The sequence below is a fragment of the Mustela nivalis genome, assembly GCF_964662115.1.
Source record: "Mustela nivalis genome assembly, chromosome: 10".
NCBI lineage: Eukaryota > Metazoa > Chordata > Mammalia > Carnivora > Mustelidae > Mustela > Mustela nivalis.
This window is the reverse complement of record NC_139029.1, coordinates 737,310-759,079: the sequence shown is the minus strand read 5'-3', so window position 1 is coordinate 759,079 and position 21,770 is coordinate 737,310. Positions and strand designations below refer to the sequence as shown.

The 21,770-nt window shown below is 67.9% G+C and overlaps 1 protein-coding gene and 1 long non-coding RNA gene across 5 annotated transcripts in view; one reads left to right on the top strand and one right to left on the bottom strand.

Annotated features, from left to right (window-relative positions):
* Positions 1-12,899, top strand: part of MORN1 (MORN repeat containing 1) — a 48,516-nt gene extending 35,617 nt beyond the window's left edge. For 3 of the 4 annotated variants that reach the window (XM_082687883.1, XM_082687885.1, XM_082687886.1), the window contains 4 exons: positions 803-957; positions 1,082-1,161; positions 10,791-10,840; positions 12,581-12,899. In XM_082687883.1, the coding sequence (XP_082544009.1) occupies positions 803-957; positions 1,082-1,161; positions 10,791-10,840; positions 12,581-12,750 (455 nt within the window). In that variant the 3' untranslated portion in view covers positions 12,751-12,899. The remainder of the gene's footprint in view (positions 1-802; positions 958-1,081; positions 1,162-10,790; positions 10,841-12,580) is intronic. The other variant, XM_082687884.1, reaches the window with a different exon arrangement.
* LOC309842910 lies at positions 5,351-20,617 on the bottom strand. The gene is made up of 3 exons (XR_014299848.1): positions 20,232-20,617; positions 15,215-15,291; positions 5,351-6,099 (listed from the first exon to the last, which is right to left on the bottom strand). It is a non-coding gene; the product is annotated as an uncharacterized lncRNA (long non-coding RNA).
* Positions 20,618-21,770: the final 1,153 nt, after the last annotated feature.

Genomic DNA, 21,770 nt, shown 5'->3' with positions numbered 1-21,770 from the left:
GCATGTGTGTTAGGGACAACCCTGGTGACAACCCGGTCTCAGCCACCAGCTTCCTGTGCCTGAGGCGGAAGGAAGTGGCCAGCAGGCCGCAGCTCCATCTGCCCGTGGGCGGAGCCTGGGGAGGGGCCTGCCGAGGAAACACTCCGCACCCCCAGGAGGAGCTGATGAAGAAAGCCGGGATGGACGGGTCCACAGCGGGGCTCCCACTGCGGGCGAGCCCCGCCCACCACCATTCTTAGATGCCAGAGGATTCGGGGACCTCCGGAGGCTGTTGCCCCTGGCGGGGCCCGGTGGCTGCCAGAGGCTTCTGTGCTCCACACTCATGGATGTGACCTGCAGTCACCCGCAGCACAAAGCCATGAGGTAGAAATGTCCTTCTCAGGGCGCACCGTGCAGGAGAGGCCCAGCCCGGCCCAGCGCAGGGCCTTCAACCTAGATCCTCTCCAGGCCCTACCCCTGGTGCCCAGGACCCTCCCAGCCCCAAAGAATCCTCCTGCCGGGCACTCACAGTGGGTCCCAGAATACACCCGCGGGGAGACTGCTATGTCCCCCCCCGGCACCACTCGGGGCGTGCCAGGACCAATGTGTGTCGTGGGCCAGGCCCTGCCCCCTGCTGGCCACTCACCTGGCGAGGGCCACACGGCCAGTGTACCGGGCAGCAGGGCGCTCGCGCCCACGTGGCCGCCCGTGGACCCGGCCAGCTCCGCTACAGAAACTGCCCTTCCGAGAGGCCACGGAACGGGTTCTCTCCAGTTTTGGCTTCCTGCTGCTTCAGAGCGTCTTTCTGCTCTGCACTTCCCAGGAGAAACCTCTTCCCCCGCTTCCCGGGGACGCGAACCCCACTGCCCTGAGGACTGCCGACGCGTGGAACAAGGTTGCGCCCAATTCTCGGACGTCCGCCTTGGACCCCCACCTCCCGGGTACAGCCCTGTCCTCTTCCTCGACAATCTCCGTGAGGTAAGGGCAGGGAGACCCCCGCGCCACCGCACCCACCATGGCTCAGACCGCACCGCACGCTGCCCAGCACCAGGGCCCGGGCCGCCCGGGGCCCCTCTGAGCCGTCCCTCGTCACTCCTTCCAGGAGACAGACAGCAGGTCCAGAGGCGGCCTGGGCCCCGGCAGGATGGTGCCCGACGGGCAGGACCCGCCAGGAGGCAGCAGGTAGGAGAGGGTGAGCGACTCGGGACATTTGCCGCTTGGCGTAGCCTCCCAGGTGCCTGTCCTCAGGGGTGGAGGCCGGGGCACGGGGGTCGCAGTGCTGCTGTGGCTGCTCCTTTCCGCCCCCCTCCCAAGAGCCCGGCTCTAGTCCGGGTCGGCCCGCCCTGGGCCGTGGCTCAGACAGACCCAGGGTGGGCAGAGCAGGGTGGCCTGCTTCTTCAGGTGACACCCACGGCAGGGAAGCCAGCTGGGCAGAAAGGGATGTTCCTCGAGTGGGCGCAGGGGCCGGGAGTGGCCCACTGGGTGGGCAGAGCAGCCCTCAGTGCGGCGCGCCCGGCAGCCATGAGCTTACCACAGGCCAGCCACATACCCGCCACGGCCCGGGGTCCCCAGCAGCCCGTCCCACAGCAGAGCAGACCCTGGACAGGGCCGCGTGCCCCTGTGGGGCCCGAGGTGACAGCATCTGTCCGTGCCTCCCGGCAGCTCTCTCCGGCCGCGGCCCTGCCAGGAGGAAGGCTGACCTCCAGAGAAGTGTTTCTAGCGTAGCCGTCCCCCGCCAGGCCTTGGGACCCGACTGAGAGCTCCCCTCTGGGAGCCGTGGGGGCTGGCAGCGGCGCCGCGGGCCGCGTGCGGAGGCAGAGAAATCACCGCCCTTGAAAGCCAGGAGCCCTCCCCTGCGGCCCGGGCGCACAGAGCCCGGCAGGGGTGTGGCAGGGGAGAACACGGCCCCTCGGGGGCAGGAGGGGTGCCAGGCCTTCCCGGATGACCACCTGCCAGCAAGGGCAGGCTTCTGACCAGTGTGTGTGGCCCCACCAGGCCTGGGGGCCTCAGAAAGAGCCACGTCCAAGGGCAGAGGCCTTTGGTCACAGACGCGACGAGGAAGCTCAAGGAAACTAGGAAATGCAAGAGAAACAGGAGGAGAGGCCGCGGCGGCCGCAGTCAGATGGCTCCCGGCTGACGCCAGTGGGCGGGGACCGGGCCGGGACACCCGGAGGCTGGCACGGGTCGGCCGACTGACAAGCCTTTGATCCCACTCCGGCGGCGGAGCCGGGACGCGCTGCTTGCTGGGGACGGTGCCTCCCTGTGGGCTCGGAGTCACGTCTGCGCGTTCGCTCTGAGGCCCGCTCGGCTCGCTGACGGGAGAAGCGCAGACTTAGGAAAAGCGGCCAGGATCCTGCTGAACGTGGAGACGCTACCTTCACCCAGTGTTTCGGTGACCGGGACGCGTGTGAGACCCAGAAGCTGACGCCCAGCGTACAGGGAGCCGGTGCTCAGGGCGGAGTGGAGCCCGCTGTTCTCACCGCGGAGACTCCGAGGCCCACCGCCGAGGCTCCTTCCAGCCAAAAGGAGGTCCTCGCTGTGCTGGCCCGTTCCTCCTGCAAGAGAGGCCCTCGTGCTGGGCGGTCGCTGTCCCAGGAAGGCACGTTTGCATGTGAAATGCTCCACCTCAGGGAGCCTTTCAAGCTGGTGACATGGCTGTGACGCAGGCGGGCCGGCGTCCTTTGAGGTTAATGGGGGCGGCTGCCCTTTCTCCCCAGGGAGCCCGGATTTCGGGGGAGATGGCTTTCATGGTGAGCTCTGGCGGCGCTGGTGACTTGGCGTTGGACCCGTCATCTGCAGGCCCAGGTCTGAGCCTTGGTGCGGCTGCAGAGGCCCCCCGGAGCCCACCTCCCCGCCCCAGTCACAGGGTCCGTGTGGCATGACCCCTCTCTCAGACCCCAGGGCCCCCACGACAGCGGCCTTCAGGGCCCTGTGCTCTGTGTCGCATCCGGGCACCTGGCGCTCCCCTGGCCCCCATGCAGAGGCATGAGGGGAGCCTGCCCGCCGCCCCCGGCATCGCTCTGCTGAGGGGACACGGGCCCTCCCCGACGCCCCCCACCAGCTCCTGACTCTGGTTCCGGCACCGGCTCCCCACACCAGCAAACCTGGCTCCTGGCCCCCAAAGCCCACCTTTTGGAATTCTAAGAAAACCATCCTTCCTAGCGAGCAAGGCTGGCCCCGGCAGGTCGGAAGGCCTAGATTTCACACGGGGTCCGGTTTGTGGTGAGAAGCCCCCCAGGTCTCGGCCAGGTCTCAGGTGTGTGGCTGCCCTCTGTCCGCCCCCCGGCTCACCCCCACATGAGCGAGATGCTCCCAAAGCTGGGAGCCCCAGCGGCGGGACCCACGGTGGGGGGACAACAGGAAGGGGCTCTGGCAGCTTCGTGCCCCTGCCGGCCCCCACCGAGCTGCTGCCGCCGCCTTGCTAACCCTAACCGCAGACTGTGTCCCGCCAGCCGGGCACCCCAGCCCCGAATTCTGCATGTCTGGCTCTGCGTTTGCAGCCTGTCTAGACTGAGCCCCCTGGAGGGAGTGGCCATGGGGGGGAAGGCTGGGTGGGGGCGGCCTCCCGCCCTGTCTCCCCGTGGCAACAAAGGGGCCGTGCCCAAAGCAACCCCAGGGACACAGGGTCATGGGCCCTGGTGCCCACACCCCCAAACCATAGGCTCTACCGACTTCTCTCACCTCCCCAGTGACTCCAGAACCGTCTTTTCTGACCCAGTTCCCAAAGTTAAGAACTTCCGTGCGTGCAGATGGCTTCCACGCCCAGAAAGCCTCCACATGCTGCCCCCTCCAGTGGCCAGCGACCAGGGTCGCGAAGTGGCCTGCGGGTGTTGGCACCGGGTTCAGGAACTCCCGCGGGCAGCGGGACTGTGGGACCCATGGGCTGAGGTGACTGTCCCAGACGTGCACAGCCTCGGACCCCAAGGTCGGGAGGGTAGGAGCCCAGCGCCCCGGGGGGCTGCCATGCCGTCCCACCTGGTGGGGCCCAAGTGGGAGAAGGAGTCTGTGGGAGCAGCCACCGGGGCTGGGCTGTGGGCTGGGGTACAGCTCGCAGCGACACAGGCCGTCGGTCCCACAGGAGAGCCTTGGCGTGCCCTCACCCCCTGCAGCAACCCCCCCATGCCAGGAGTCCCTTCTGCGTGCTCCGGGGCCCCTGGGAGAGGCCAAGCCTCACTGAGCCTCCTGTCGCTGTCAGCTGTGGACCTTTGTCCTTGCCCGGGGCCGGCGACCCCTCAGAGCCACAGGAGGCCACGCGCTCGCCCCCCGACTCACTTTGCCTGCAAGTGGCTCCTTACTACCATCCAGGAGGCTCCCACGATAGAAATGATTACAAAAGAGTAAGAGGGACTTGCCACCCGGTAATTTGGGAGCCTGGCAGAGGTTTTAATTTCCATAAGAAGGGTAGAGCATTCCGGAGGACTCCTCTGCCTCTTGTTACAACTTCCAGGCATAATTCTGCATCAGCTTCCGTGTGGAAGAGGAACCAGCTTTGTGCGTGTGGGCGGAGGGGAGGGAGGCCAGACGCGGCGGCCCCCGGCTCCCAGAGGCCTCGCCTCTCCAGCACACACGCTCTGACGCCTTACGCTTGGGGTGCGCGCCCGCCCAGGGCAGGGGCGCTCAGGGGCAGCCAAGTGCTAAAGGGCCCAGCCCCCGGCCCTCTCGGGGCCCCTTGCGACGCGAGCCCCACCTGGCCGCGCCTGGCAGAGTCCCCTGCCGGGAGGGCCCTGGATGTGGGTGACAGGCCTGTTGATGTCCCAAGCAGGGTCCCAGGGTCCGAGAGGGTCGCGGCCCCGCCTGACTCTTCCCAGGGCATGGATCCGGCCTGGAGATGCCGCCTCCCCTGGCTTGGGTGTGGCCGCTCCCGTCCCCGAGTGCCCAGGCCAGCCGGCTCCTGCAGGGCGAGGCAGCCTGTGGACGGGGCCGCTCGGTGTGGACCCAGACAGGGCGGGGCAGCAGACGGCCACGGGAGCCCCACATCTACCGTCTCCCTGTGGCAGAGCATGGCAGTTGCCAGCTGCGCCCAGCCAGAGCCGCGAGGCTGCGTCTCCGTGCCCGCAGCCTGGAGCAAGGCTGTGTCCCGAGGGTCCCGGGGGCCTGCTGCCGTGCTCCCTGGGCCCAGGCCAGAGCTGGCGGCACAAGCGGGACTCTCGGGCTCACACCCAGCTCTGGCTCTTCACCGGCGGGGCTTGCCCGACTGGAGCCCTTGGTCCCGCCAGGGCCGGCACCCCAAGCCTGTCCTCGCTGGGACCCCGCTGACCACGGAGCATCGCCTGGTCTGCGGCTTGTCCCCGGGAGAGTCCAGTTTCCACCGCAGGCTTCTGGCTGCGTTCCTGCGGAGGCATTCCTGGCACATCACGGGTTTCACAACAGGACCCAGAGCCCTGTCAGCTCCGGTGATGTGAGATCATGTCGACTGCTGGAGACAGAGCTGGTTTCGGAAACGTGGCCGTGAGCGTGCCCGGCCACCCACGAGGATTCCACTGAATCAGGGCATGGCCCCCTCCCCCAAATCCCAAGTGTGCTCTCTGTGGTGGGACACGGCCACCGCCCACAGCCCCACCTGGCAGCCGGGGAGGGCCTCGGGGGCGACCTTGCCCTGCGCACTCGTTGCCGGCTCAGCACACGGCCAGCCTGACGCGCGCCGGCCAGCACAGCCCCTCTGCTGCTCACTCAGAGAAAAATGGGTTTAATTAAGACTTCCGTGATTAGTCATTTAATCAGTCATCAGACCAACACAGATGGAGCCAATTAATCGTTTTATTTGAATAGACAGTTGGGGCCGGCAGCCCGTCCACGCAGGGTCACACAGGTGACTGCCGAGCACCTGACGCAGGCCCCCGCCTCTCCATGCCGACCCTGCCCCAGGGACACAAGTCCACCTGCCATCCCCCCTCGTCTGTCTGGGGCCTGGGCACTATCCTGTCCACCCCCGGCGGGCCCATCACGACCCAGAGATGCTCCGGGCAGAGGCCTCTGCAGTCAGCAGGGTCCCAGCAAAGACAGGCTCGGGGTGCCGGCCCCCGTGGGGACGCGGGCTCCAGGCGGGTCCCCCTTCCCTTGGCCACAGGTCCCTCCGAGAGCCGGCTCAGTCTCTGCCCCGTCCCGCGGCCGGCGGCGCCTCTGGGTGTGTTCCCGGAAAACAAGAGATGGGGATTAGTGACTGTCTCTGCTTCCTCCGAAACTCTGGAGACGAGAAGCGAGACCGTCCCCAGCAGGAGTAACCAACGGAAGCAGGGGTGAGGGCCGGGAGGGAACGGCCGGGCCGGCGCCCTAGGCCCCCCGCGGCACAGCCAGGCTGTCTCCCTCCTGACGCTGGGCTGGCAGGTGGAGGCTGGCGGTGGGGGGCATCCTCACAGCCCCCCCAGCAGGGCCTCCCTTGGCTTTCTGGGCCTAGAGCTGACTGCCTGCTGGGGACAGGAGCCCTTAAATGGTCCTTGGAGCTCCACCTCCCCCCAGCTGCCCCCCGGGTCCAGGCTGAGATTTCCCAGGGGCTCTGGTGCCCATGCGTTCAGCCGCTGTGCCGCCGGCGTGTGTGGGCCTCGCTCCGAGGGGCGCGTGTAGCCCTGTACCCCCGGGCCCAGCGTGAGCTTGGCTGAGGACAGGCCTGCCTGCTGGGTGCCCCGTGGAGCCAACCACCCTCTGCTGAGGGGGCCACGCCATCTGGGAGAGAACCCGGGGCTGCACTCCGTGGCCTGTGCACTCTGTGGCTCTCGCTTGGGGCCCGTCAGGGGCCCCTGGCAGGCCGCGTCCCAGCGCAGCCCCAGAGCCAGCTGTGCTCCCGCAGGTACCAGACTGTCCTAATTTTGGAACTTCCTTCTGGGCTCTCGGTGGGGGCCATAGAAAGCCCTGGGGCTCACTTCCCATGTGAGTGGGTCAGGACCGACCCCGATCAAACCCTGAGCCTGTGCCCCTCCCCCGCCACCCGTCTGGACTTCAGTCAGTGCTTTCCTCGTCTTAACCAAAGGGCCACCAAGCCCACAGCCCTGCCTGTCCCTCGGTGACCTGGTGGACAGGCCTGAGTCACCTGGGCTGCTAGAGACCTTGGGCTCACCCGAGGGAACCCCTTCTCCTGCCATCCACTGTGTGCTTGGCCGTGGGGTCTTCACACCCCCTCCCCAGCTGCCCCCCTCTGTTCAGCTGCCCAATAAAAGGTCAAGTGCACACACAGGCTCCGGGCCCACTGGGCCAGGGTCAGCTGACCGGCCTCAGGGCTTCCCCTCCAATTAGGGCCATTTCTTCAGCTCTGCCAACCTGCCCTCCCCAGCCAGGGCCATGCAGAGAAGCACAGCGAAGCCACACGCACCAGGGCTTGCCTGTGGCCCCCAGGCCCCGCCCAGGCTGCTGCGTGCTGCGCCTTAGTGACAGTTCTGCTTAGGGTCAGACGTGTTGGTGGGAGTTCCAGTGGGACAACACTGGCGCCTTCCTGGGGGGGCCTCGTGACTTGTCAATGTGGCCCTGAGAGGGGCGCCTGGGTGGCTCAGTGGGTTAAGCCGCTGCCTTCGGCTCAGGTCATGATCTCAGGGTCCTGGGATCGAGTCCCGCGTCGGGCTCTCTGCTCAGCAGGGAGCCTGCAAAAATTAAAAAAAAAAAAAAAAAAAAAAAAATGTGGCCCTGAGAAAAGGTGGGATCAGGAGAGCCTGTCAAGGTCACAAGGCTCAGACAGGACATTCTCAGGGCCTAAGAAAAGGAAAAGACGGGGTGGTGGGGGGCACCAGGGCCAGCGGTGCGGAGGGGACGCGACCGCACGGGTGAGCCCCTCACGGAGCTGGGCACAAGGAAGAACCTGCAGGTTCACCTTGTTGGCCTTGCCAGGAGGCCATCCGCTTCCCTCCTGGGGCCCGCTGGGCCACACATCCCACAGGGGCAGGCAGAAGGTGAGGCCCACGAGGCCTTGCGGGGACTGGGAGACCCGCCACGGGGGCCTCGCTACGGGAGAGTCACGCGGGGCCGGCCCCACCTCACAGGGCCACAGGCCATTGGAACAAGATGCCATTTGAGGACCTTCGAGGACAGCCCCAATATCGGGGCAGACGCCTCATGCTCGGCCTTCCACAACGAGGCCCAGCCCTTCAGGAGTGGCCACAAGGACATGAGCTGGGGACACCAGGGCCCCACATGTCAGTTCGGCCTACAGACGCAGAAACAGGCTTCTGCTCCTAGCCAGGGTGAAGTGTGGGGGCCCAGATCCCCTCCCTCCCCAGGCAAACAAGAAACAAGTGGCACAAGATCCAGGAAGCGACAGCCCTGCCGTCACGATGCCGCAAGGCCCCAGCCCGGTTCCTGAGTGTTTCCAGCTGTGGTGCAGGGAGGGGACCCAGCAGGTCCCGGGGTCCCCACAAGGGCAGACATGGAGCTGGGACGCCCAGGCAGCCAAGGCAGCGAGTCCGCAGGAGGGAGCTCGGGAGAGGAGAGTCCTAGAGGTCTGCAGAGCGTGAGGAATGTGCCTGAAGCCCGGAAAGCCACAGCGAGGGTCGCGGCCAGTCCTGCCCAGAGTTCACACAGGGCTGTGGGGCGTTGGGTCCAGCGGTCAGCCCAGAAGACCTCCGGATTCATCCCAAGACATCAGAAGAGTATTTAGCATTGGGGAAAAACGAACCCTGTGTTGAACTCCGGCTGACACACCTTAGGAGCCAGATCCAAAAGGATCAGACCATCTCCAAGCAACGGAACAGCGTCCGAAACGCAGGAGCCAGGAGAGGAAGCCACGGTGTCGGACGTCCGGCTGAGGGTGAGCAGGCGCGCAGCAGGAAAGTAGAGCCCATCACCAGGAAGAATAAACCAGTCAGAGCCAACCCAGAAACGCCAGGACGGGAGACTCCGTGGGCGCGGACGGGAAACGCCCAGAGGAGAGGCGCGTCCGCAGGGCAGACCGGCCGCGCTGGGCCCCCGCGGGGCGGGAGGGGGCGGAGTCGCCCGCGGGAGCCCACACGCGTGGGCAGGGACGGCCGGAGGGAAAGGAGAGCCCCGACCTCCCGGGGACGCCACGGCTGCCCCCAGACGCAGCCAGAGAGGAAAGCAAGAGCTGGGGAAGGTCACGGGCAGAGCCGTCTGTCGGACCGTTCCTTCCGGCCAGCCACGCGCAAGGTCAGAGGCCGCGAGGTGCGAAGAGTGACCTGGAGATCCAAGACGCGAGGGGCCCCAAGCACAGGAAGCTTGAGGACAAGGACAGCAGCTGCCAATACAGAGAACACGCCGGACGCGGCGCCGGCCCCGGCCCCGGCCCCAGGCCAGCTCCAGCAACGCCCCCGGCCCCTCGCCCCCGTCCAGCTCCAGCAACGCCCCCGGCCCCCCGCCGGCCCACCGGGGGCTCCTGGGTCTGCCCAGGAGGCCAGTCTGCTCCCCCCGCTCTGACGGCCCCCGAGCCCCGAGGCTCGGCCCGCACCCAGGCCGAGTTCCCGCTGCGTCCCCGGCTCACAGGCCGCCCAGTGCTACCGCCTCGGACCCGCCCCCACTCTCCGGGGGCGCCGTGTCCCCACGCCGTCCCTCTAATGGGCGCCCCTGCCATCTCACTCCGCGGCTCCCCAGCTCCTTCCCGGCTCTGCCTCTCCTCGAAGCTGGCAGGCGGACAGACTCTGGTTATTCTTAGTGCGGGATTATTTATCCGCGTTCCTGCTCACCCACACTTCAGAATTCGGAACGTGGCTCCTGGGTCCAAGCCAAGGCCCATTTTCCCCCACTTGAAATGAAGTAATTTTAAAATCTTTTGTCTTTAATTTTTTATCACCCAAACCATGCCTGTGGTAATGAAGCTTGGCGAAGGGTCGGAGCCTGGCGGGTCGCCGAGCCGGTGCCAGGGAGCCCCCTGTCCTCCGCCTCCCCCACCAGTTCTGATGACAGGAAACCGCCGTCCACGGAGGGCAGGGGTGGGAGGAGTCCCCCAGCTCCCCCAAAGTGCCACTGGGTAGAGAATTCAGGGCAAAGCTCAGCCGGCCGCCCTCGGGGCCCCCATCCCGCCAGGAAAGCATGTGCGGCCGCAGCAGGAGTCAGGTGGGCCGTCCCGCCAAGGTGGCGGGGGGCGGCGGAGGTCCCGGCCCAGGGCAGAAGTCGAGGACGTGCACCAGGGCTCACACAGGGATCCTGCACCAGGGGTCCCCTTGTCCTCGCCGGCGCACGGCGTGTCCCCCTGGGCAGGTGACCGCCCCTGTGGGCATGCAGAATGGGCTCAGCGCCACGCACCACAGAGACGAGAACCTCCCGTCAGGTCAGAGCCTCAGGCTGCCCACCGGGCCCTCCTGTGGCGGCCATGGCCAAGAGTGAGGGTCTCTGCCCCTCAGAAATGGGGCCAGGCCTGGGCCCATCCCTCGCGCCTCTGCCTGCTGCCTTTCCAGTCCGTTCCCATGATCTCCCAGGCAACAGCGGCCTCGGTCCTTCTGAGGGGACCCACGGGGAGGCACCGGCGCCCCACAGCCCCCGTCCCACGGCCCTCGTCCCACGGAGCCCAGCTGCCACGGGAATTTACATGCCAAGTGCAGGGGGCCTGGTGCGTCGGCCCTTCCCGGAGCTGCTCCCCTGCCCAGCGCTGCGCGGCCTCGTGCGCCCAAACCTGCAGCTCGGCTCTGCCAGCAGCGCGGCGGGCTGTGGGCCGGGGGTGAGTTTGTGCAGCCCCGTCCAGCCTCTGCCCGTGGGCTCATTCAGGTGTAGACAGGAAGGCACCCGCCGAGGGGCAGAGAGCTGTCTGGGGGGATTGAGCACACTGCCCTTGGAAGGCGGGGGCGGGGGGCTGGGCTCCGAGGACAGAATGGTTGCAGCTGTGCCCACGCAGGGCCGCAAGCTGGGGCGCTCATTCAGGGTTTTTCCTTCTCCTCTCCCAGCAGGCCTGACGGGGCGGCCTCAGCCGAGCCAGCAGCAGCCGCCTTCCCAGGTAGGTGGGCGCGAGGCAGACTCCGTTGAGCCAAGGCCACCAGTCACCCCACAGTCCACATGTAACCTATTGTGGACCTTTTGGCAGGTCCCCTGCACCCCTTCCCCTGCACGCACCCTTAAATTCAACAGCTCCCGGCCTGGCCACCCGGCACGCCATCCCGGGCACCCCCAGAGGCACCAGAGGCGGAGGTCCTCCACTAGGCCCTCTCCCACCTCCGTCCCCTCGCGAGGGCTTCAGGCACAGGGCAGGTATGGGGAGGGTGCTTGCCCGTCCTGCGGTCCCCTCTGTCCCCGTGGGCAAAGCCCCGCCTCCTTGTGCCCAGGGTCCCAAGAGGAAGGCTGGTGGGCCTCCAGGTCTGGGCTCTGACCCCATGTACATCTGGGAGTGTCGGCAGGACCGTGCCCCAGAGCCCACCTAGTGCAGGAGGAGGGCTGGGCCTGGGCAGCGCCCCCCATGTCCCCCTCTGGGCTGGCACTGGGGGTCCCAGCAGCCCCACGAGTCTGGTGCCATGCTCCCCAGATCTCAGGCCCCTGGGACCCTCGTGCCCTAGGAGGGTGGTCAGAGGGGACGCGCCAAGCTGGGAGGACCGATGGCATCGGCTGGAGGAGGGCCAGGCCCTGAGGAGAAGCAGTTTCCAGACCGAAGGGACAAGCCAGCGGGTGGCCACGTTCCTGGGACGCGGGCCGTGCATCTCTGTGGGGACGCCGGGCACGGGGCCTGCGACTGGAGTGTGTGGGCCGGGCCTGGGGTGGCCGGCAGCCAGAGCCTCTCCCGGCCACTGGGAAGAGAGTCAGGAGCGAGGTCAGACGAGGCTGGGCTGGGTCCCGTGGCCGCTGCCCACGGAGCCCTGCTCCCCAGCCGGGCCGCAGGCTGGCGGAGCTGTGTTCCCGGGAACACCTAGAAACCCCAGCTGCTTGGAAACACTGTGGCGTTGCCATGCGCGGGTCTCCTCCAGGCCGGCCCGGGGGGCCTGGAGCCCAGGGCTGTGGAATGTGGGCCCCCCCGGGCCCCCCGAGCTGCTGAAGGGACAGACTCCGAGCCCAGCCCGTTCCTGCCGCCGAGCGCTCCCTCACCCGGGCCTAGAGGCAGGCGGTGGCCGCAGGCGTGGAGAGGAGAGGCCTGCGTTCCAGACCGGGCGCTGGAATGTTCTCCCTGACGGTGTGAGCTGCGTCCTGTGCCCCGTTTCAGCTGCGGCCACATTCCTGGTGTGAGCCGGGGCCAGCCCAGCGCACTTTTTCCACGCTCCGGTGCCAGCCCCCTTGGGCTCGGGGGGAGGAGAGGACGGTTTCTAGGGCAACCGCACTTTCTGTTATTTCTTATTTTCTTTTTTATGGCTTCTCCAACGTTGAAGCCCTGCAGTTTACAGACAGCGAGAGGGAAAGTGCTGCCCCTTCTCCTGAGCCCACCGGCGGGCGGCCTCCTGCCCCAGCCCCAGCCGTCACTGCTTAGAAAAAACATCTTAGAGAAAATGAATTCTTTTACGGCTAAAAAGATGGGGACTGTTTTCAAAAGAATCCTCGCACTCAGCCACGCAGCCCCACTAGCACTGAGGGGCTCTCCGCCCCCGCCAGCGCCCGGATCACCCGCCAAGGAGAAGGCCCGGACCCTCCAGCGGGGCATCGAGGCGGCTGTGCGGGCGCACAGGAGCCAAGGCTGGACAGAGGCAGGGGCAGGAGCCTGGGCGGGCGGGGGCTGTGGGGGCCACAGGGGCCGTGTCTGAGCGCCCGTCTTTTGCAGGGGAGTACGTCGTCATGATCTGCGACGTGACCGACCCTCCCTTCCTGGGCCACACGCTGCCCACCGCCTTCAAACACCTGCGGGTCTTGGGGAAGGGGACGGACCAGCGGCCCCACGTGGCTGGAGAAGGCCCTGACCCCCAACCTCGGACAGCCACCCCGTGCACCTGACAGCCCCCAGGGTCGCCCTCGGGAGACCATCTTCACTGTGAGGGGAAGGAAGAGCCGTGTCAGCTCCCTGGGGCCCTTCCCCCACGTCCCCCGCAGGCCCGAGGGCCACCACTGTACACCCCATGGCTTCAGTAAAACGCTCAGCACCAGCTCCTGAGAGACGCGCGACCCACACAGCCAGGACCCCTTGGGGGGCACCTCCACTCCCCCTGGCTGGGCTGGGGCGAGGCGGGTCCCGGTCCCCCGCCCCGGAGTCTGGCAGGACTGCCTCCCAACAGCGGTCCAGCCCCCGGAGGGTGGCTCCCCCACCCCACCCCGTCCCACCCCTGCCGCAGGCCACTCGGACATGGGGACCTGCTGCCATATGAGAAACCAAGAGGCTCCAGCGGGTGATTGGTTTTCCGGAAGCGAACTGTGGGTCTGGGGGACAGTTCTTGAAGTTCACGGCTGCCTCTGAGACCGGCCCAGGGCCTGGGAGCGGGAGACCCCGGGAGGCTGTGGCCGTTGGAGGCGGGTGAGAGCCGGGACCCAAGGCCTCCACCGGCTCCTGCCTCCAGGGCCGCTGGGGCCCACCCTGTGCGCGCGGTGTGGGTGGGAGCTGGGCTGGGCCCTCGCTGGAAGCCCGTCACCTCTTCTCTGAGGAATGGGGAGCAGGGAGGGACCACCCAGCCCCCAGCCCCCAGCCCCGGGAAACACATTTCTGCTTCCTGTCCCCAGAGCCCTCCGGACCCCCTGCCCCTCCACCCAGCACCTGCTGCCCTCCTGTGCTTGCGTCTGCGCCCTGCCTCCCACCCTCCGGGATGGAGCCTCCCACGCCTCCCTCGGGCGCCACACGCGGTCCCGCGTCCACATAGCCGAGGCTCCCTCGGCCCCTCCGCTGGGCCGCCCCTACCCCTCGCCGCACAGTCCTCATTGTTCAGGCACAAATGCTTGGCTCCTGTCTCTGCTTCTCTCCTGTCCTGTGGTCCATGGCCAGTCTTGGATGGCTTCGAAGTGCACCCCCAGCCGGGCCCCACCTGCCACACCCTGCACACGGCAGGCACCGTCAGGGTTCCCTCCCCATGTCTGTGCCAGGACTCCAGGCCGGCCAGAGCGGGTCCCGCGGTCACTGCCTCACCTCCTGCTGCTCCCCCTGGCTCTCTGCCCTCTGCTCACACCGGCCCCTGCAGCTGCCCCGTCCTGCCTCAGGGCCTTTGCACGCGCCCTTCACGCTGCCTACACTGCTCACCTCCCTGAAGCCACCTTCTCAGGAGGCCTTCCTTGGCCACCAGCTCTGAAGCCTCACCCCACCTCCAGCGAACACTTCCTGCTCCCCAGCCCACCCCGCGTGCGCAGGTCAGGGGCCGCCCGGCCCGGCCACGTGTCTGGTTTGCAGCCTCCAGACAAAGGGAGGCGTCCTGTCAGTTCTGCTCCCTGGCGCAGTCTCAGCATCTCGCAAGGGCCTTCTCCTCAGAGATAGGTGGCTTTTCCGCGTCTTACCGGGACCGGGTGACCCCCACGGTGGGACACTTAGAGGCCGTCGGCAAACGTCGGCTGAATGAGTGGGCGAGTGGGAGCCCCTGCTCTGGGCCAGGCAGAATGGACAGTGGAGGCAAACCAGGCAGAAGAGGTGTGCAGGGAGGCGGGAGCTGAGTAACTGGCAGGAGGGAGAGACGGACAGACGCGTGGGTGGCGGGCAGGCGGGCGGACAGTCGTTGGGTGACAGCTGGTGGATGGACGGACGGACAACAGCGGTCGGGCGGGTCAGCGGTGGGTGAGGACGTGCGCAGGACAGATGGGGGGACGGTCGGACGGACGGACGCAGTGGAGGTCCGTCGGCCGAGGAGGGAGGCTGGCACGGAATGGTCGTGTTCTGACGCCGAAGGCAGGAGCGGCAGAGGAGGAAAGGACCCCTGCGTCCAGACCAGCCCACTCCAGACAGCCTTTCTCGCCCGACAGCGGCCCCTCCCGCCGCCCCCCTGCCGGGCGCTCGTCTCTCTGCCAGCCAGGTCGGCCCTGGTAGGACTGGCGCGGGGGGCGGACCGGTCGGCCCCACCGACCCTCCACCCCGTGCTCCGTCCCCACCTCCAGAGCCGGTGGGGCAGCCCCCCGAGAGCCAGCTGTGACCACGGTGGCAGGCCACTGGGGGACATGAGAGCCCGAAAGGCAAAGGCACTCTGGACCTCCCTGACCCGGGAGTGAGGTGGAGGGAATGGGCTACAGCCGCTGCCCTTCCCGGCCCGTGAGCTCAGGCGGCCGCAGATGCCGCCAGCCCGCCCGAGCCGGCTTCTGCCTGGGGCCGGCCACCTGCGTAGGGGTCTCCAGCAGTGTGTGCCCAGGAACGATCCATTCCCGGGACCCACGGACTCCTGGGTCGGAGCGCCTGGGTCCTCAGGCCTGCGTCCACATGGGTCTGCACGTCGTGGACAGACCGGGGTCAGGAGGGCCACCCACTCTGGAGTCCCCCAGCTTCGTCGGCACTCACCGTCCACCTGGGTCTGCCCCTGAGGCTCGGCAACTCGTTCCGTGGCTCTTTCCTCTTTTCCAGATGAAACCATACTCCTGGCAAAAGAAAAACAATGAAAATGATGAAGTTTAGGAAGAAAATGAAGTTGAGGAAGAAAAGCATGCTGGGCACAGAGCGCTCCTGTGTTTCCCAACTTGTCTGGGGGGTGGGGCGGGGGCCTTCACTATTTCTATCCAAATCATCACCGTGGGGCTCGGTCACGAAACCCAGGGAGCAAGTTCAGAGTCAGACCTAGGGCCCCAGAGCTCTGGACGCAGGGGCGGGGGTGGGGGGAGTGGGGAAGGTCAGCCCCCTCGGCCCCTGGGCAGACGTGGGGGAAGGCCAGCTCTGCCGGCCTGCACACACACAGCCCCCGAGACCTCCTACTTTCCAGTCACTCCAGCAAACCCCAGAGCGGCTCTCCCCACCGACCCACCCGCACCCTGGATGGCCTACGGGGGCAGGGGCCCCTCAGCAAGGCCTGGGGAGAGCTCAGATCCCATGGACCCGTGTTTGGGCAGGTCCCCTGCCCTGCCCCACTGGCCCCTTCTACTGGGATGCCTGGGTGTGGTGCTTCTGAGCCAGGGACCAGCATTCCTTCCCGGGGCTCTGCCCTGGGACTCATGTGCCCGTCTGCTGTCTGCTGGGGGCCCAGACGCCGTTGCTCTCACCCTGACCAGACCGCTTGTCCTCACACTGGGCCCCACAGGCAAAACCACAAGAAATTTGAATTCTTGAGAAAAAAGAAGAGGGTGGGTGAGCAGAGGCCAGGCCGCAGACTCTGGTCCTGCCTGAGCCCTCCAGGCAGCACGGCAGAAGCGCAGCCCATCCCGGGGTGGGACAGAGCCTGGGGTGGCGCCTGCGGGAGAGCTCCCCCGACCTCCAAGCAGCTGCGACGCGGGTCCTCAGCCTGGTCACTGCTCCGAGTCAGGGCAGGGAGCGTCCGTGCCTGGGAGGCGGGAGGCAAATGACACCCCGGGTCCCGAGTGAGTGGCAGTGTGACAGCCAGCGGAGACGGCCCCTCAGGCCCCTGCAGACATCCCAAGGGCCTTCTCCCCCGAGGAAGGCGACTTCTCCGCGCCTCACTGAGACGCAGGCAGGCAGGGGCTCTAGTGCGGGCGGCGGGCGGCTGCCCCCCGCATGCCCTACACACCGAGAAGCGACCCAGCCCCAGGAGGCTCGGGGAGGAGGCACTGGTCCCAGCAGTATCTGGAGAGCAAGCAGTCCCTCCTGGCCAGTCTCTCCCCGTGGTGTCTCCTCCTGCCGTGCCCTTGCTCAGTGGACAGTGACGGAGGGGAACCCCATGCTGAGCTGCCGGCCAGGCAGGGCCTCGAAGAGAACATACTCGTTCTTCACAAGGACTTGTCCAGCCAGAGTCAGAGCCCGAGAGCTCAGAGCTCAGAGAGACAGAGAGATCAGACGCCTGTCCCTCTCTGCCCGGCCCACCTCCCAGCAGGGCCTTGGCGAATGTGATGTCTCCAGCCACCCCTCGCCGGCCTGGCGTCGGCATGGGACCGAGCCCACCCTCCCACAGGGCCCCGCCTGGCACAGACAGCTCGCCCAGCCTCCTCTCCCACTGGCCGTCCGGTCACTGGGGACGCCCAAGGGGGAGGCCTCCTGTCCGCAAAGCCTGGCCAGGCCTCCTGGTCTCGGTGCTGGGAGGGCGGCAAGGCCGGCCGTGTAGAGCCCCGGCTCCCGGGCAGGACGTCCTGGGGTGTTCCTGTGAGGCCTGGCTCAGTCTGCCAGCCACCTGCGTGTCCCAGGTGGCCCCCAGCTCCCTGGGGTTCCTCGGTCCTGAGCGAGTGTTAGTGGGGTCAGCAGGCCAGCTTCAGCAAGACCATCTCGGGGCAGGCAGCTCAGATGGGCAACGGTCGCAACAGTGCAGGCCGTCCCCTTCCTGCCCCTGTCCCCTCAAGGCAGAACACAGCCACTGAGAGCCATCCCACAGCCTCTCTGACAGAAGGCGGGGCCACAGTGGGCACAGGACACCTTGAGGCAGACGAGGGCCTGAGCAGGTGCAGAGGAGCTGCCTTGGGTCCCCTGCCCATCAGGTAATCCTGGAGGCCCACAGCCTCAGGCCGGGGACCACTGTGGTTCCTCCACAAGCCGAGGGGGTGGCCAGGGGCCATGAGTGGGCCAGGCGACACCCCGTACTGGCCAAAGCTGCCCTGGCCTCGGTTGCCCTTGGCATGAAGCCCAGGGGCAGGCGGCCACCCCACCGCCGTGGCCACGGAGTTTTCTGATGGAGACTCTGCATAGGGCTGTCGTCGGCTGGTGGGGCAACCGGGGAGCCTGCCAGAGCCTGCCTGACCGGCTGGACTCGACCGTCCCCACCCCATGTGCCCCCCCAGATGGTGGAGCCCCCCAAAATTCTAGAAAACTGCTCCTCCTGGCAACTCTGCCCCAGGGTTCAGGGAACTGCCAGCTGCCCCCCAGCCCATGCTCCCTGGAAAACCAGAGGTAGCAGGAACCAGGACAACGCCCCCGCACAAGTGCCCAGCAGGGTGGACCCCAGTGTATGGGTCTTTCTCCTGGGCCAGTCTGGGGAAGGGCGTGGGAGGGGTGCCACCCACTCCCCCAAGTCTTCAAACCCTCCTTAGCCCTGCCCGCACACAGGTGCTCGCCACAGGCCACGAAAGCCACCGGAGCCTGGGCGCAGGCCAAGATGAGGGCAGGGTGGCCTTCCGGGGGCCCCTCACTCCCTCTGCCAATTTCTAGTGAGCCCCCACTTGAAGAGCACCCCCCCCAGGAAGGACGGTAAAGGTGAGCTGACACGGAGCCGAGAAGGCCTTTGTGTGGATGCCGCGGGGCAGGGGCAGGGTTGAGTGCTCCCGGGGTGGGGGGCCCGTGGGAGTGAAGGGGCGGTGGGAACAGGCCGGGTGGGGGGTCTGGGCTTGCTCTGTGTTAGCAGAGGAAGAAGGCAGCAGCCCAAGTGGCTCGGGCGGGAGTGGGGGCAGGCCTCGATGTGGACTGGAGGGTTGGGTCAGTGGGGTCTCAAGTGGGGGGCAGTGTTGGGGAGAAGCAGGATGTGTGGCGGGGAGGGGGGCCTCACCCTGCTGAGGGGGAGCCCACGCCGCAGGAGGGGCTCACAGGTCACCATGTGGCTTTCCATGGGTGTTGGGGTCTCCGGGGGCCGCACCTGCTAAGGCCCGCAGCCCACTCCCCAGCCAGGGCCCTGACAGCGGCCCAAGGACTCCGGCCAAGCCCCCGGGGCGGGAGGAAAAGGGGCCTAAAGAAAGCGGCTGGGCCTGGGGTCGGGGTGTCCCCCTCGCACCCCCCTGCAGTGACTCAGGGCCGCACGCAGACCCCTGGGGGGCACAGAGCCCGGGGCCTCTACGGAGCCCCGGGAAGGGGCAGAGGTCCGGCGGCAGGGGCGCCCTTCCGCCGGTGCGGGGCAGGGAGGCGGCGGTCCCCCTTGGCTCCCGCATCCCGGGGGCGCGCTCAGGCCCCGTCCCGGCCGCGGCTGCAGTTCCCGCCTCCGCCGCCGGGGGCCGCCGGTGAGCTCGGGCTCCCGACACGTAGGCACGTCCGCGGCGCGCCCGCCGCCCGGAGCAGGGACCGGAAGGGTTAACCGCGCCCGGGACGCGGGGTCGGGGGGAGGGGGCACTTCCTGCGCCCGGCGCCCCCGCCCCCCCAACCCCGCGCACGCGCCCGGTCCGGCGAACCCCAGCTCCCTGCGCGCCCCCGGCGGCCGGGGCCCGGGGCCTCCCCTCGCGGGGGCGGGGCGGGGCGGGGCGTTGGGGGAGGGACGGCCGGGGCCGCGGGCGCGAGGCTTCGGGAGGAGCTCGGACGCGACGGCGGGCGGGGAGCGGGGGGACGTGGAAGCGGGCGGCGGGGCAGTCCCGGGGCGTCCAGTCGGGCTCCCAGACGTGAAGGGAAACTGAGGCCGCGCCCGCCCCACCCCCGGCCCGGCTCCCGGCCCCCGCACGGGCTCCAGAGAGCGGCTCCGCGGAAGGAAGCGGGGACCGGCCGGCCTGCCCGTCCCCCAGGGGCGCGCCCTCGCGCTGACCCGGCGGTCCACGGCCTGGACCCCCGGGCCCGGAGCGCCCGCCGTGTGGACGGCCGCAGGGGCCTTGCGGCTCACCCCGCGTCCCGGCCCGGGGGCGACCCGCTCCCGGCGCACCCCTCCCCGCGCGGGCTTCCGGCCCCGGCGGAAGGTGCAGGAGTGGGGAGGTTTGGGAACCGGCGCTCCGGTTCCCCCGACGGTTCCTCCCCCGGCCTCCCCCCTGCGGCAGGGGTGCGGAGAGGAGCGTCATCTGCATCTCGCTGGGAGGGGTGGGGGCTGGGGGACCCGGTTTGGGGCAGGAGCTGGCACCCCTGCTCGCTGCCAACTCCAGACCTGGGGGTCCGAGGGCGAGGGGGTCTGCTTGCCGACGTGGGCGCTTAGGGGGAGGCTAGACCCGACATGGCCAGGAGCCCTGACCTGGGCCTCTGTCCCAGCTGACCACTGCCCTCTTGCCTGGGAATGCAGGTGTCCAGGGAAAGCAGATGGCCCACCAGTGACAGGGGCCAGTGACACCAGCCCGGCCACACCAGCTGCAGCCGCCCTGGTCCTAGGGCCTCTGGACAAAACAAAACCCCTTCCCAACCCCTCCCCAGACCTTGGCCAGTAGTCTCCACAGAACCCCAGCGCCTTTGCTGGGGCTGTTTTTGCTTAGAAACGGGAAATTGGGGCTGTGGGCCACCTCCACAGGGTCAAGACCCCACCAAGGGCCAGGGAGGGGGGCTGGACCCCAGGGGAACTCAGCACCCTGCCCCGTGCCTCCAGCGCCCAGTGCCCAAGGGAACCCCGGGTGCCTAAAGTAGAGAAGGTCCAGGATATCTTCGTCTCCCTGGGTGGGGCTGAGCTGTGGGGTTGTGGGAACACGGAGGGAGAGCAGAGGTGGGGATATGGGGGCCCCGGTGGGCACCCTGTCACTCGCCAGCTTCTGTGCAAGCAGCCTGCGCTTTGCATTCACAGAAGTGTGTGGACATCACAGCAGTGTCCACGGCCCACCTGGGTTGCCGAGGGGATCTGGACGCTGCCTTCCGACTCTGCCCGCCATTGATCTGGGCGCTGCCTTCCTGCCTTCTCTCTCGCACCCCTGCCTGGGCCTGGAGCTAGACTCAGGTGTGTCCTCTGGTGGGGGCCAAGCCCCAATCTCAGGCTCCATCCCTCACAAGGTGCCTACCCCTGGAGGTTTCCAGAGCACGCTTCTGTGGCAGGAGGAGTGACCTGGGTAAGAGCTTGGGCCAAGCTTCCTGCCAGTAAGGGCTCCTGGGCCAGGCTTGGAGCAGGAAGGCCCGACCCCAGCCCTGCCAGACACCTGCCTGTCCCTACCACCTCCTACAGTGGAGCCACCTGCTCCAGGGCTGGGAGCCCCAGCACCCGCGGCCCCCAGCCCCTGGCATGGGTCTGAGCACAGATGGCTGCGCATGTGAGGCCTACAAGGCTCACGTCATCACTGCGTGTGGGGAGGGGGTGGGGGGGACGGGGCGGGCAGGCATCCAGGCCCCGAAAGTTCTGCACCCCCGTGCCACAGTTGCCTGGCAGTGGGCAGAGCACACAGGAGGGCACAGAGCATGGTGGGTCTCCATGGGTAGGGTCAGGGTCCCCCTCCAAGGCCCTGCTCTTCCATCCGGCTGGGGTCAGCACACCCGTTGCTGAGGGCACACAGTCCCGCGGGAATCTCCGGTCCACTTTCCCTACAGGACCCCTGCCTTCCTGCAGGTGGTGGGACTCAGACTGTGCTGGGCCCCGGCCAGCAGAGTGTGGGTGTGGGACCTTGGGATTCTCGGGAGCCCTCCAGCCTGTCCCTGCCTGGCCAGTGAGAAGGGGGGGGTGGCCTCCGATGGGACAGGCAGAGAGGGAGGGGGTGTCGGTGGGGAGTGGAGGTAGGTCAGGCTCCAGGTTGGGCAAGCCAGGGAGGGGCCTGCTGGCCACAGCTGGGAGTGTGGGTGGGGTGGAGGTGGGGGACCACACTGAGTGCCGGGGCTGACCCCGCAGTCCTCCCTGGGGGCCCTGGGGAAGATGGGCCGCCCCAGCTGTTACTGTAAATGGGCAGGCGGCTTCCTCTTTCCATGGAGGGCGCGCCTGGCATCCGCCTCCCCAGATAAGGGTAAGAGTTCTTGGCCTGCGGTCAGACCCCTGACCACAGGGTGCTGGGTGGGGCCTGGGGGGCCAGACTGTGGCTCTGGGGCCAACAGACTGGAGGACGGGTGGAGATCCCAAGACACAGACGGGCAGGAATGGCTGAGTGCACAGGGGACCGGGGTGGGGCTGGGGCTGCTGGCGGTAGAGGAAGAAGTGAAAGCGGAGGGTGGAGGAGTGTCACAGGGCAGGCCAGAAACCAAGGACCTGGGTAGGGGCCCAGAAGCACCCCCTCTGCCCCAGGCCCCCCGCATCCCCGGGGCCTCGGGCAGTATGGAAAGCAGCACCATCCTCGGAGCAGCCCGCACCCGGCGCCCGGCTCAGGCCAGGGTTCCGGGCAAACGAGACCCTGCGGCAGGACAGCCTCGTGGGTCCCTGGGCGGCATGCCAGCGGCGTGGGCGGTC